Below are 14,477 nucleotides of genomic sequence, written 5' to 3'. Positions count from 1 at the left end.
CTGCATCCCAAGGGAGCAAGGGTGATGTAACTACTCTCCCTCCTGGAACAGGTGTGACTCACAATGCCTCCACCCTCAGCTGTGGTGAAGCCATGCGGACTGTGAGCCCAAGAGCTGGACCAAGACAGTCCTGGGTAAAAGGGGTTTGGGAGCACATCCTTGCTATGGCCTCAGAGTTTATATTTTCCTATGACCCAGAACACAGGAGGGATTTTAGTCCTGATTTAATTGTTGGCTACCTGCAAGTAATGCTGTATGGAGGTTTTACTTGTGTTGTCACAAAGTTTAGGCTTTCTGGAAACAGTTTTCTTGAGTTTACATTAATTGTGTAGTAGATAAATGTTTCCCTAGTGCTGACAGGGAGATTGTCGTGTACTGCTTTTAGGCTGTAAAAAAACCCAACTAACACGTAGCTTGATGTTCTGCTGCTTTGTGACATTCTTCATGGTTCCTTCCAAAACCCCAAAATATTCTGGAAACAATTAGAAGAAACCAGAGATTCATGGAGGATATTTGACTACCCTCTTTAAACTGTATTATCTTTAAAATTGTAGCTCTTTGAATGTGAGTAGTACCCTGAGAAAGTGGGGCAGAAAGTAACCAAAAAGAGTGTGTAAGTCTGAATAAGGTATTGCAACAATTTGAGGATTCTTGCAAGCTGTATAAGCTTGTTGATATTCTTAATTCCAAGGATTTTTCTCTCTTTGTTTTTCATGGTTTTGTTTTGTTTGGGTATTTTTTTTTTCTGTCCTTACACTGTCAGGGCTTTTGCTCATGTGGTTCAGTAATACCAGCTCTAAAAAGAGCTTAAGTCACATGTCGGTGCCTGTGCCTCTTCCCAGGTTATATGTGATATGCTGACCTTAGTAATCTTACAGGAGGTTTTTTAAAAGTTTCCAGGATTTTTCTAGCTTTTGATAGCTATTTCTTGGTTACAACAAGTTCCATGTGTGTGCCCATATGAAGTTAGCTGCTGCTCTCACACTGTGTTGTTCCAGCATTCCCTAAGGAAAATGAGGTCACCATGGCTGCGGGAGGAAGCCAACATTCATCTCCAGTTGTCTCATCTCCCTGCTGCTGCTCTGGACAGCCCAGCTGGTTTTGAAAGCACAACCTCACAAAAATAGAAAGCTGAAATACAGCTGTGTCTGGCTTAATACTCCCTATACTCACGCTGTTCAAGTAGATGAGTCTCTTGCTTGCCTAGTTCTTCACATGTGACAGTGCAGAATTTACCCATTACCATCTCAATATGGTAGCAGTTTGGGAGCAAAAAGACACTGAAGAAATACTCTACTAGGATGAGGATGCTTTTTTTCATTTGAGCAGTCTAGAGACATAAACCTTTGCTCTATTTTTTCTTGGAAAATTACAATTGTGTGACTGTCTCAGTGTTCTTGTCTAAATTACTAGGGAGAAAGTGGGAGGAGGTAGCTAGTATTGTAGGTTCATTGTAAGACTGAATTCACAAGCTTTCATCAAAATCTGCAATACTCCTGGGCAGATGGGGCTATGAGGATTGTGTAGAGCACATTTTGCCTGCTTTTAGAGTGAACAGCTTTCACTGAGTGGTGCTAGCTTTGCGTTCATGTTAGCCTGTCAAATGGAAGCTGGGGGCAGTGTTACCCCTACTTTCGCTGTTTCAATTTAGAAGACAACTTTTTTTTTCTACATTGCAAAGGTTCTCTGTCCTTTGACAAGGTGTATGCCTGCTCCAGTTTTCTCTCCCAAGTGTGTACAACTTGGAAGACGGCAGAGCCAATCGAATGGATCTTCCCAATTAGAGTAATATTGTAAATATATTGGATATAACCAATACACCAGATAACTGTGAAGCACAGAAAGGATTTACAAATTACACAGTAGTACTGAAGTACTAAAAAGGAATTAGATATGCATTAAAGGTGAATATGGTGAATATTCCTGACTGCAGAAGGTTTTAGTATTGTCTTAGAGTCATTCAAGCTGAAATCTTTTTTTTTTTTTTTTTTTTTTTTTTTTTTTTTTTTTTTTGCCTTGTCTTTGGCTGGCAAAAAGACTGGCCTGTGATTGACAGTCTTTCTTACATGTCAAACTGAGATTCAGGAAAAGGAGAGACCAAATTGCTTTTAGTTCTAAACCACTGGCTGTTTGCATCCATCTGTGCAACTCTAAAAATAGTAACTTTGACAATACCAAACAGAAATACACTCTGTTGAATACTGGTGTGTGCTAAGGGTTATTTGAAACAGTTGTCAAGAAGCTTGTAGGCCGTTGCTGTAAACCCATTTGTTCAGACTTAAGAGGTTTTAATCTGAAATATATTCAGAAAGTAGGTTGTGTTGGAGTTAATGAGGAAGAAGGAGAGTAAATAACAAATGGCACTTACAGTCATATCTACACAATGACCTGGAAGTCTGATTCTAGCTTCTAAATATGTGCTATATGGAAGTTAAGTGAATCCAATTCAAATAGCACTGTGGGTGTGAATAGTACGTACAATGCCCAGCCCTACCTGCCACTGCTGATTAATTCTCATGTTATCTCAAGTGTGTCACTGTTTGGTCACAAGTGAACTAGTTCAGAGGGACCTCAAGAGTATATGCAAAGGAAGCAGTCAATCTCTGGGTTGCAGTGTACATACACCTGTAGTATTCTCAATCTGAGGGTCTTAGAAGGCTTTAAAAATACTTGTTCAAGTAAAATGATTGTTGAATTGTTGCTGGCACCTAAAATGTGAAGCTATGCATTCTTTGCACTTTGAAGAGAATGCACACCTTGCCATTGTCCTGGCAGAACTTGCCAGTGGTGGGAAAGGATGCTGAAAGTGTACCATTTTGCTGAATACTCACTCAAGTTTTACTCAGTACCTGTACAGCAGTTGTGATCATTGGTTGCACCCGGACATGAGGAAAGCAGGTAAGCGCAGATGTTCCCATAAAATACACCCTTTTGCTCCAACATTGTTCCCATGCTGCCCTGTGTTGAGAACAGCTTGACCTGATCTCAGTTGCCTCTAACTCACAATGACATTCCAACAACTGGGAACCATGAAGGCACATACGAGAGCAAATATATCTCCTTTCTTCAGCCAAGTCCTAAATGATGACAGCAACCAGGAGGTTGTAATACATCCACCATCTGGGTGCTGTGGTAGGAGTTCAGTGGTTTGTCATCATCAGCTGTTCAGTGCCTTGTATTTCCAGTGCCGCTGAAGGACTCCTCCTGTTCTGCGAAAAGGGGAGTCACCAACAGTGTCTTTTGTTACTGACAACTTCAGTTTTAAAGGCAAAATTTGTATTTGAGATTCACTGGTCCCCTCAGATTCTCCAATGTCTTTTTAGGCTTCTCCCCCATGAGACTGGTGACAGAAAGACTGATTGACCTTGCTGTTGCTTTACTAGAAATGGATTTCTGATCTTTCTGGTCAGGTCTTAGAAGCATTAGCTCATTCAGAGACTGATTCTGGCTTGAGCCACTGGGAAAGGTGCGAGTCCTGCTGCGTGACGTACTTTTCAACTGTCCCAAGATACCGAGGATGCTTAAACTGAAAAAACAGTGCTAGTGCTAGCTAGACGAACCTGTGTTGGACTTAAAACAGAAAATCTATGCAATAGTAGCCAGAAGAAGAGTGGTAAGACATTATTATTGTGTGCAACATTGTTTTGTGATCAGTATAGCCCATTGCACATTTGTAGAGGTAATTTAGGTTTTAAAAATGTAGAACTAGTTATTTCATAAAAAGATTCTTTACCTTCAGTTTAAAAAAAGTGCAACTGTTAGAGTGCTTGGGAATTGTTTTTGTCTAAAGCTAATTACTCCTGTCTTGTGCTGTGGCTAATAATAAACGAGTTCATGTAACATAACCCGCAATTATCTGTCTTCATTACACTGTTTTAATTCTTGCTATTTATGATTTAGTTCTCACACTCTCTTAAACATGTACTGCATGATACCATAAAGACTTATTTTTTGTCAAAATCTCTATTTTAACCAGCTGACCGGCATTTTTGTTTAATAATAGTCACTAAGTGTTTGTGATAAAGTTAGACGTCCTTTGTACTGAAGTGAATGTAAGGGGTAGAAGAGCATAACAGTTCCTGTAGAAATGACCCTTCTTGGCAAGCAAGCTGAAACTCCTTTTTTGAGTTGACCTGTCTCACAAATTGTCACCTCTGCTACTTTGAGATCAGACTTCTGTCATTGTTTTCTGTATGTATGGGCCATATCCTCTGCTGTATTGGCTGGCAAACCTAGACACCTCTCCAGGGTGAATCCTGCAATCCTTCTGTAAGAAACACTCATCACCATGTAGCATACACACAGCAGGCTTAACATTACAGGTGCCCCTCCCAGATGCGGATCCCCAGATAGCTCTTTGCTGTTTCTCATTGTCCCAGATCCAGAGAGTTTCATTCTCACACTTTTCTGTTGAATCTGCAGCAAAACAAATTTCTGCATTTGTTTAATTTTAACAAAATGGAGGCTGTTTGTTTACTTAACGAGAGGGGCTTTGAACTAGAATAACCTGATGTTGTTCTTACGTTTAAAATGAGCACTTGAATGTTAAAACAGTAGCTGTAAAAGTTAAAAACAATAAAAATAATTAAAAAAACCTTGAGTTGAATCAGCAAATAGCTCAAAAGAAAAAATTTTTACAAGTGTTTTCGGGCAAAGCTATTAGTCATTTACTTATCTTCTTTCCTAGCTCTTTGAACTCTTTGTGTGGAGCCAAGAGGAAAAAGCCCTAAATTTTTAATCTTATTAGCTTTAGCTAAAGTATCCTGTGTCCTCAATTATTTTAGTAGAACCAGCTTGACAAATGAGTTAAAACCTAGGTAACTGAGGCTTTTTATTTTCCACTTACTCCAGCAGTTCAGCATTATACTCACACATTCTCTTCCTTTTGAGAAAAGGAAAAGTGTTTGTGTCCCAGAAGCATTATGATACACATATGCAGGTTTGTGCATGTGTACACTTGCTTTGCTCACAGCTGATGGCATGTTTGAACTGAGAAAAGAGACCAAAATCAGTAATTGCTAATCCACTTTGGGATCAAAAGCCACTTACGCTGATTAAGAATTGCCATTTCAGGACTTATTGCGGAGCACTGTATATCCTTGCACACATCCTTGCTTGCACTCAGTTCCAACCCATTGTTTCCTTGTCCAGTGGTCTGGAATAATAATGAACTTGGGAATGAAGAAATGGAAGCGAGGTGCTGGCTGCTGCAAGTGATTGTTATGGGCATAGCACAGTTGCTTTGCAGTAAAGGGTATAAAACCTTCTCTCCTGGCTTAGACTTGTGTGGATTGTATCCTGCTGCTCAGCATACAATATTTCATATTACAGGTATGAAGTAAGGGTCATGGTATTTCTTCAAAGGATTTATTTCTGCCTTTGCTCTCTCTCACAGGGAGGAAGATGAGTATTCAGAGTTGCAGTCAGAGCTCAGCCAAAGCCAGCATGAGGTTAACGAAGATTCATGCAGCATGGACCAGAATTCAGTTTCAGTACCAGAGAATCAGTCCACCATGGTCACTGCAGACGTAGGTGAGTTATGCTTCTTAGTAAACATGATGCCTTCTTACAGCAGAAAGGTGTCATAGCTTTTGAAAGTCTTTTGCAAGGATAGAAATTAATCCAGGCTGTGTTAATCACAAAAATACTGAACTTTTCCATGACTGTGATCTCACATGTGAAGTTATTTCTGTGCTTTGATATGGAATAGCTATTGAGTCTAAAATGGAATGATTGTTCAGCAAAGCTCATGACTTCTGGGAGAGAAGAGTGGGGGAAAAATTGCCATTCACATACCATGGTGCCTGTAAAGCAGTCTAGAAAACAATTGCAGACAGAGTAAAATTGGGGGGGGGGGGGGGGGTAGGGGGATAGGGGAAGAGGGGAAGCATGTCCAGGATTTTTTACAGCCTAATTATAAAGAAACCTGCACTTCTTGAAATTTGCCAGCCTTTTTGAAGCATGGAATTGGAATAGCTTACTGAAGTGGATTTAGACAAGGATAAATCTTACCCAGGCTATTCAAAATACAGTGCAAGGAGGGAGTATCTCCAGATAGTCTGTAACTGTTTTTTTTCTGGCTAAGAACTAAGAAGGCAATCATCTTTTTTTTCAGAATATCATCTGTTTTGTCATCCAAGCACAATTACTGATCTTTTGAAGAACCCCTAAGTATGGAATAATTACTCCATAAAGTTTGCAATGTAAGCATGAGCAAATATTAGGCCTTCAAGTATGATAGTGTTTTCATAGAATCATAGAATAATTAGGGTTGGAAAGGACCTTAAGATCATCAAGTTCCAGCCCCCCTGCCATGGGCAGGAACACCTTACACTGAACCATGTCACCCAAGGCTCTGTCCAACCTGGCCTTGAACACTGCCAGAGATGGAGCATTCACAACTTCCCTGGGCAACTCATTCCAGTGCCTCACCACCCTTACAGCTGTAGACTGGCAGAAGTCTCATGTAATCCTCACTGTGACTGATTTCCAGAATTCTATTCAGAATACTATTTCTTTTAATTTATAATCAAATAATTGGTCTTCATTTTCTTAGCTGCATAAATTAGCTGAATGTCTGGCAACTTCTGTGGGTGATAATGTACATGAGCAGTATTCTAGGAAATCACTGAAATAGTACTACTCTTAAGCCCTGTTGCGGAACTTGTGATGCTTAATAAACTCTTAACTCCACATGAGGTTATAATGCAACATGCAATATTTGCTTACATACATAAGCAACTGTATTAAAGCGGTTTCCACATGTTTGAGCAGTGCACTTTATTACTGAGAACTTCTTGCTGCTTTTTCCAGTATGATGCCTTTTAGAAGTGTGGACTCCAGAGCAGGCTGACTTGTGGGCATAATATTCATTGCCTTCAGGTGGACTTTAATAATGAAGAAAACATGCTGATATTGCAAGCAACCATATAAAAAATGTTTTCTGTACATTTTCTTAAATTGAAATGAATATGAGATCTCTGGAGTTGTATGTTTATAAAGCCAGGACCTGGTCCCTAGCTTCCCGAACAGTGTCCCTATATTCTTCCCCCATGAGGACAAGGGCCTGTGAGCATATCTGTCTATAGAGGGCTACACCCACACAGTCCTCCTGATCAGGCAGCCTGTAACAGACCCCTACAGTAATGTCCCCCATCGCAGTTCTCCCTTTGACCCTGACCCACAAGCTCTCTGTTGACTCATCACCCATCTCAGGCAGAGTTCCACACTTCCCAGCCTATCATTGACATAAATAGCTGCACTCCTTCCCATTCTGTCTGGCCTGTCTTTCCTAAAGGGTCTGTAACCTTCTATTCCAACACTCCAGTCACAGGACCATCCTACCCTGTTTCTGTGATTGCAACAATGTCATATCCCATAGATGTGCACATCTCTAATTCAAATTACACTTAATAAAATACTGATGGAGTCGAGATATTTTAGCACAGGTTTCAGTATTAAAAAATTAAAGCTTTTACTTTCAGAAGTTGATACATACTATTTTCTACTTGAATAGATTTTAACATTAGGACTTTAATTTTCTTTCCCCTATTTTGTTTTACTAAAATAATTCTGATTTACTTTTCAGCATTTATTTTGAGGCTAGGGCTTCAGTTTTATTCTTAATGGTGTGGAGCTGAGGCAGGGTTTGTGCACCATAACAGCAAGTCATGCCTCTAAGTTTCTTCTAACAGTGGGAAACATGGCAATAAAATGAAATACAGCAATGGAGAAAATAAGAATGTTAGGTGAAGGGTTTCTTGCATTTTTTCCATATTTTGCTTCTTTTTTCATGTAATTCTTCTATAGATTCTGTCCTTTGGGGGGTTTGTGTCTGTATTCCTGTGAAAATAAATCCTGTTGTGTGCGTATGCACACACACATATATATATACATACAAATATGGATTTTTTTTTTATTCTTCTAGATACAGGTATATAAGGATAAAAAATCATAACCTAATAACCATGTGCACAACCTTGCTTTCTGCCCTAATGTAATGAACATCAGTGATTTAGTAAATAATATAACATGATACACTAATGCATGTGGATATACTGCTCTATCACTACAGGCAGTAAAACACTAAGAGCCGAAAGTGTGAATACTCTCCAGTGCTTGTGATAGGTTTATACTGGTTTTCTGGCAGAAACAGGGTTTTCTGTTGTGGAGAAGGAGTTCTTACAGGGGTATGTAGTGATAACACAAGGGGGCCAGGCTTTCAGCTTAAAGATGGGACATTTTGATTAGACATTAGGAAGAATATCTTCCCTGTAAGGGTGGTCTTACTCTGGCACAGGTTGCCCAGAGAAGCTGTGGCTGCCACATCCCTGGCAGTGTTCAAGGCCTGGCTTGAATGGGATTTGGAGCAACCTGCTCTAGTGGAGGGTGTCCCTGGCCATGGCAAGAGGTTGGAACTGGATGAGCTTTAAGGTTCCTTTCAACCCAAACCATATGATTCTGAGATACTAGGATTCTATAAAACCTGAATTTCTGGGGACAGTGTTATTGTAGAGACAAGAAGTGTACAAGGTCTTGTGAAGTTTGTTTAAACAGGGAAAATACCTGTTACAGGAGATGCTATGGAAACAAATAAATTCAAACAAACAAAATAGAGGGGTTTACAATTAAGCATCCTGAACAGGTACTAGTGAATACTGCCAGGAACTAGTGAATATGACTTCCAGGAGTAAAGTTTTGTATGTACTGGCCATTCACATTTTTCATACATTACTGTGACATCATTCCAAACTGTTCTTTTTGGTCAGTGATAGTTTCATGTTTCTGCATTAGTCTGTTGAGGTGTTTTTGTGGCAACACATTTACAGGTTTTTTTTACTTTCTCATCATCTCATCCCCTCATCGAGCTGCTTTCAGTCTTCTGTTGCACAGAGAGATATGAAGGCAGTCTACAGTAATCTTGTGTCTCATGTCTGTTAAAACTTCAGACACAGTTCAATGCCACACTACTTTAGTTCCCTGTAAGAGCCACAGCTATGAGGTAAAATTCTTGCAGCAGTTGTGTAGAAATAACATACTCCAGCAAGGATGCCTGCCATTGGTTTTAGTAATGTATAGCACTGCTCTCTCATAGTCTACCACTTGCATGCTTTACACTTGGTAGTTGCTGCAAACTCTGAAGTAGTATGCCAGGAATAATGATCAGCACAGCCAAGAGAGCACGAGGGTGAATTCTGCCATGTGCCTGCCTTAGGAACTGCCATGTCTGTTGCCAGGTGTAAGCCTAATAAAAACGAAAATATCTTTTTGAAGTGAGATAGCATCGTACTGAGAGCCACTGCTTTTCACAGAAATGGAGGATGCTGAGGCAATGCCCAAGACACTAGAATCGCTTTGCCTAAAGACAGAAAAGGAAGTGACTGTCACATTTTATAATCAAAATAGTGTTATATATGCTGCTAACATGGTTGTAGAATTATGCAACATAACAAACAAGAAGGTGTGCTGTTAAGGTCCCTGAATATTCGGCAGTTGCATTTGAAGAAGAAGTAGCTGTAAAAATGAAACATAGGGATCATTTCTCTAAACACCAGTATTTTTTAAAATCAGGCAGCACGTAATACAACCACAAAAAAATTCCTTCTAAAAATGTCAAGTCATAGTGTGAGTGTACCAGGCAGAAAAAAAAATTAGATTTACAGAGGAAAAACCTCTAGGGATAATAAAATCAGCGTAATAGGCCCTGAAAAAGCCTATTTCTAGGAAAAAAAAGAAACCCAATGAAAAAGAAAATTCGCATTATGTGAGCATGTGGTGCCTTAAAGTGATGTTCTTCAAGAAAAGAAGAGGTCTTTGGATAAAGAACGAACACTTCAGATAAGTAGGGGGGTGTTTTTTGTCAGATGGGAGGTAATTCATTATTTCAGTTAATGTGGTTATGGTGTTCAAGCCTATCACTTTGTGAGGAAAAATGGGCATCTTGCAAGGACATTCCTTGAACAATATCAGTGCAGCAGTTCTAGAACGGGCACTTCCTGGGTTAATTTTTTTTTTCACTGAGTCAGTAATTATTGAGATAATTTTTGTTTTGTTTTGCTTTCTTTTAGATAACTGTAGTGACTTGAATTCAGAACTGCAAAGAGTGCTGACAGGTCTGGAAAATGTTGTCTGCGGGAGGAAAAAAAGCAGCTGCAGTTTATCGGTAGCAGAAGTGGATAGACATATTGAACAACTCACTACTGCCAGCGAACATTGTGATTTAGCCATTAAGGTAATGGTAACATTAGGCTCTAAATGCAGCATGCACTTTACCTGAAACATCCTGTCACATTCTGTTGTAATAGCACTTTACTTCCAAAGGTGTAAAAGTAAAGTACTTCACAGAAATCAACTCCAGCTCACTGTGTGTTGGGTAAGCAGTAGCATACCTGTTTTACACTGAATTCTGCAAGGCCGTACTAGTGGAATTTCAATAACAAATGAGAAGTCTATTTGTCTTACGCTCATTTCAGAGAAACAGGGACACTCAACATTTATCTTATGAAGGTTATGTAGTGAATAAGTTGTGACTTGCCCAAAGTCACAGGTTACACAGCTACTCACTGACAGGTAACTGAAAGCACAGTATGTAATAGTTGCTGAAATTTGAAGATAAAATGACTTAAACTGTGTGTAAGTGGTGACTTGACTGTCTTAAAATATGAAGCTAGTGTTTAACACAAAGAATGCCTGTTATATTAATTCTAATGAGACATGCCAGACACAGGAACAATAATTCAACTGGTTGTATGTCTTGGTTTTGTAAACAGAACAAGAAGAGGGATGCCTGCTAACATATAATGAAGGGATTGCAATTCAGAACCTGAAACCAAGAGAACTGAAAAGTATCTTACTACATAGAGGGAATGAGATGAACAGGTTTTTTTGTGTCAGTGACTCATTCATATAAAAACAAATACAATGACAAGTTTGCTGTTAAAGGGGGGAGGTCTGTGACCAATCTAGATAGCTTAGACACTTTTGCATACTACTGGGAAAGGTCCCCTCTCTTTCTGGTGGTGGAAGAGTATAAAGGTCTATAAAGAAATAAATGTTGAGTTGTAGTTTGAAGACTGTGGGTATATTTGAGAGCAACAGACAGACTGACTTCTGAGTTTGTTTGAGAGTCTTGAAGGATTAGGATCAATACTTTTAATGTTACTCAATATTATATGGTGCTTTAAGGGTAAGTATTCTCAGAAGTCAATATTCACCAAGAGAAAGATTGAGCATCCTGGAAAACAGATAAGAGGCTGGTCTGTGTACGGTCCACAGAGGTCTCCAAAGTGAGATGAAACAAACTTGCACAGGGGGTGGCTTCAACAAAATGTCAAAGTAGCTGCCATAAGCTTAATTCTCAAGATTTTTATTTTAACCCCATTTATTTGCTGTTGCTTCAAATTAACTACACTCAAATTTTTATAAGTAACTGTCAGCAACATTTTCCTGGTCCAAAATGCAGTTATTTTATTTTCATGTGATTTCTACATGGATAGCCATTTTTGGGGAAGACTGTTCCTCACTGGCTATGCTATAGAGCCTGGGATTGTTTGTGTTTGACAAGTGGTAGCATGCTAAGTTTATTAACCTTTCAGGAAGATAGGAATCTCTCCAACATGGTCCCATTGTAAGCTAGAGAAATGTGTCATCAGTATGTTTAATATAGCAAAACCTACATGTAAAGCTCCTCTCCAGGTTTCCACCCATGGCTCCTTTCCTGCTTTCTCAGACAGAGAACTTGGAGACTTAAAATGGGTGGAATCATGAAATCTGAAATATTCTGGCTGTTTTTTGCTTTGACCGTTGGCTTTTTTCTTCCCTAGTGGACATTTTACTACATTACATTGCAATGTGATCCTGTGAGCCATGAAATTATACCTGATTTATCTGCTGTGCAGCAGCAGGCTGGATAAAACTGCTCTGTGATACTGCTTTAGAGAAAAATAAAAACCTTGGTAGTTTACATAGGTATATCCATGTATAGTATTGATGTTTTATTTAGCATTGAGGATGGTAGCGTGTTGGCTGTCAAACAGGAGAATTGTGGTAATATTTTAATATATGGTATTATATATGGTAATATATTGTAATATTTTAGTGAGCAAAAGGCTCACTAAATGGTCACAGTATTTGACATTGGTCATGTCAAAATGAAGGAGCATAACCACATGCAGAAAGGTTCCTCAGCTTTGTTAAGGACTACAGGGCAGCCCTTAGTATGACTGTCACATGCATGCTGATGCTGTCACTGCCTGAACTTTGTACTTGTGTAGGAAGATGGTAGCAGTGGAGTCTGGAGGAGCAGCAGCAGCCTGTCTGAAGATAGCTCCGTGATAAGCCCCTCTTCCTGCTACTTCATTACAGTCTTTCAGTGTCGTTCCAGGCTTATCACCCCCAGTCGTGCTCTGAGGAGAGGAGTCTTTGGGAAAGGAGGGGTTGCAAAAATAGCAACACTAAGAGCACGGGAATAAGGTAGAGGGATGCAGCAGCAGAACTTGGCATTAGAGGGGTAAGGAAACAGCAGGGAAGAAAGAGGAGAGTTTGAGTGAAGATGGGAGAGAACACAATAGCGAATAGGCACTGTTTTAAAGAAGGCTGGCATCATCAAGAAAGAATGCTCCTGCTGTTACAGAGGTTCTCTTCAGACTGTCAGATTAACCACTTTGTGCTTATTCAGAACTTAAATTCATCTTCATGTGGTATTGAAGTAACTTACCTTGTCATAGTTTCAAATGTATAGGTCCAAGTGAAACTGATAAAAGGCATTGCTCTTTTAGAAAAGAAGTTTAAGCTTACTGCCTTTTGTAGGCCCTACAAGGGCTGTAACATCTTCTGTATAACATAAGCCTAGCTGAGGCCAGTGTTCTTTCTTTTATCTCTCTGTCACCTCTAGGAAAGAACGTGCTTAGCAACATGGGAAAGGAGGCTCCTCCTTTTTTGCTATCCCACGCTTTTCTCTTTTGTGGAGTTGGCTTAGAACTAAGAAAGACTCCATGCTATGCACATTCACAGGCTGCTACTTTCTGCCTGTCATTCAGGCAAGAAACATGCAGCACAGTGCTTACCCATGACAAGGCATCATTAATTTGTTTTAAAGTGTTCTGAGATAAAACTACCACAGTTGCTGTCACTCTTGGGTGGCATGTTTTTCTTGCTTATAAAATGTATGCTGGTCAGTATGAAATGTTTTGATTAAATGGCCAAACTATCAAAATAAGCAACAATTATTTTATTTGTATTTACTTATGAAACAAAAGAAGCAAACTAATGGTGTTGTGGGGCTGGGTATGTACGTATAAGTGTATATATAGTTGCCTGTTACACACATGTCCTTTGTACCATTGGTCTTGTTCAGTCTTTTTTTCTGCTTCTTTCTGGTTTTTGATGACTGTATTTTTGCAGACTGTGGAAGAGATTGAGTGTGTACTGGGACGTGACCTTTATCCAAATCTGTCTGAAGAGAGATCTCAATGGGAAAAGGAGCTGGCTGGCCTGCGGGAAGAGAATGAGAGCCTCACAGCCATGCTGTGTAGCAAAGAGGAGGAGCTGAACAGGACCAAGGCCACCATAAATGCTATTCGTGAAGAAAGGGACAGACTGCGTAGGAGGGTAAGGCTACTGTATTGATCATGCTTCTTGTTCTTCCTAACCTGTATAATTTTGTCACCACAACAAGCTTCTCTTCAATCTTGCTTCCTGCACTGACTGTAGGGCTTTTTGTTTTTAAAGCTGAGCCATACAAATTAAAGAACTGGAACAAACCTGAACATAATTGAAAAAGAGTGTATGATGAACAGCCAAAGTGTACAACAACCTGATACCAGAAATGATGAGTTACCAAAAACCTTGATACTCATCTCCAAGGAAGCGTATGTAACTCGGCTATAGAGAAAGCAGATGTTCATTTAGTGATTTTTCCTGAGAGGCATTTTTTTTCCTGTAAGCAACAGATATTTCTTTGGTTTTGATGGGAATTCAATTTGTGATTAGGAGAAAGAAAAAGAGCAGGACTCCTGTCAGAGGGTAATAATTCTCAGAACTGAACAATGAATAGTCCCAGCCATGTCCTGCTGCCCTGTCTACATTCTCTAGTGCTGCAAGGTCAGATAAAGCCCTTGTGCTTTGTGTGGAGTCCAGAGTAAAATAACCCAGAAAATGGTACATAAAGGATGAGAGTTCCAAAAGAACATGACCTCAAGCTCAATTACTTTTTAAATTCTTTAACTGGGCCCTGTTGAATCTGCAGAGTTTTGGCTAGATGGGAAATAATTATGTTTTCAGAACAGGCAGTTTCAAGTGTATGTGTTAAATCTGAGTGACAATTTAGGCAACCTTATTTTGGTAAAGTTACTGTAAGTGTTGCTCTTTACCTACTGGCAGCAGATCAACCTTTTTGACAAATACTGTTTCTAAACCAATGTAGTTCCCTAGTGACTGCATCATTTTAGCATGAAGCTTGTTGTGTGAGACTTACAGTC

The 14,477-nt window shown here is 39.6% G+C and overlaps 1 protein-coding gene across 4 annotated transcripts in view; it reads left to right on the top strand.

The window, feature by feature from the left end:
- The window catches only part of MCC (MCC regulator of WNT signaling pathway), a 185,770-nt gene that overhangs the window by 148,508 nt on the left and 22,785 nt on the right, over window positions 1-14,477 (top strand). For all 4 annotated transcript variants that reach the window (XM_061369136.1, XM_061369137.1, XM_061369141.1 and 1 more), the window contains 3 exons: window positions 5,396-5,532; window positions 10,068-10,231; window positions 13,402-13,608. In XM_061369136.1, coding sequence (XP_061225120.1) covers window positions 5,396-5,532; window positions 10,068-10,231; window positions 13,402-13,608 — 508 coding nt within the window. The remainder of the gene's footprint in view (window positions 1-5,395; window positions 5,533-10,067; window positions 10,232-13,401; window positions 13,609-14,477) is intronic.

The sequence above is a fragment of the Neopsephotus bourkii genome, unplaced genomic scaffold (genome assembly GCF_033783945.1).
Source record: "Neopsephotus bourkii isolate Nb327-2 ecotype Australia unplaced genomic scaffold, CSIRO-AGI_Nbou_v1 NB_1476, whole genome shotgun sequence".
Classification (NCBI taxonomy): Eukaryota; Metazoa; Chordata; class Aves; order Psittaciformes; family Psittacidae; genus Neopsephotus; species Neopsephotus bourkii.
Note: the sequence above shows the minus strand (reverse complement) of the source record. Positions and strands in the feature narration are given on the sequence as shown.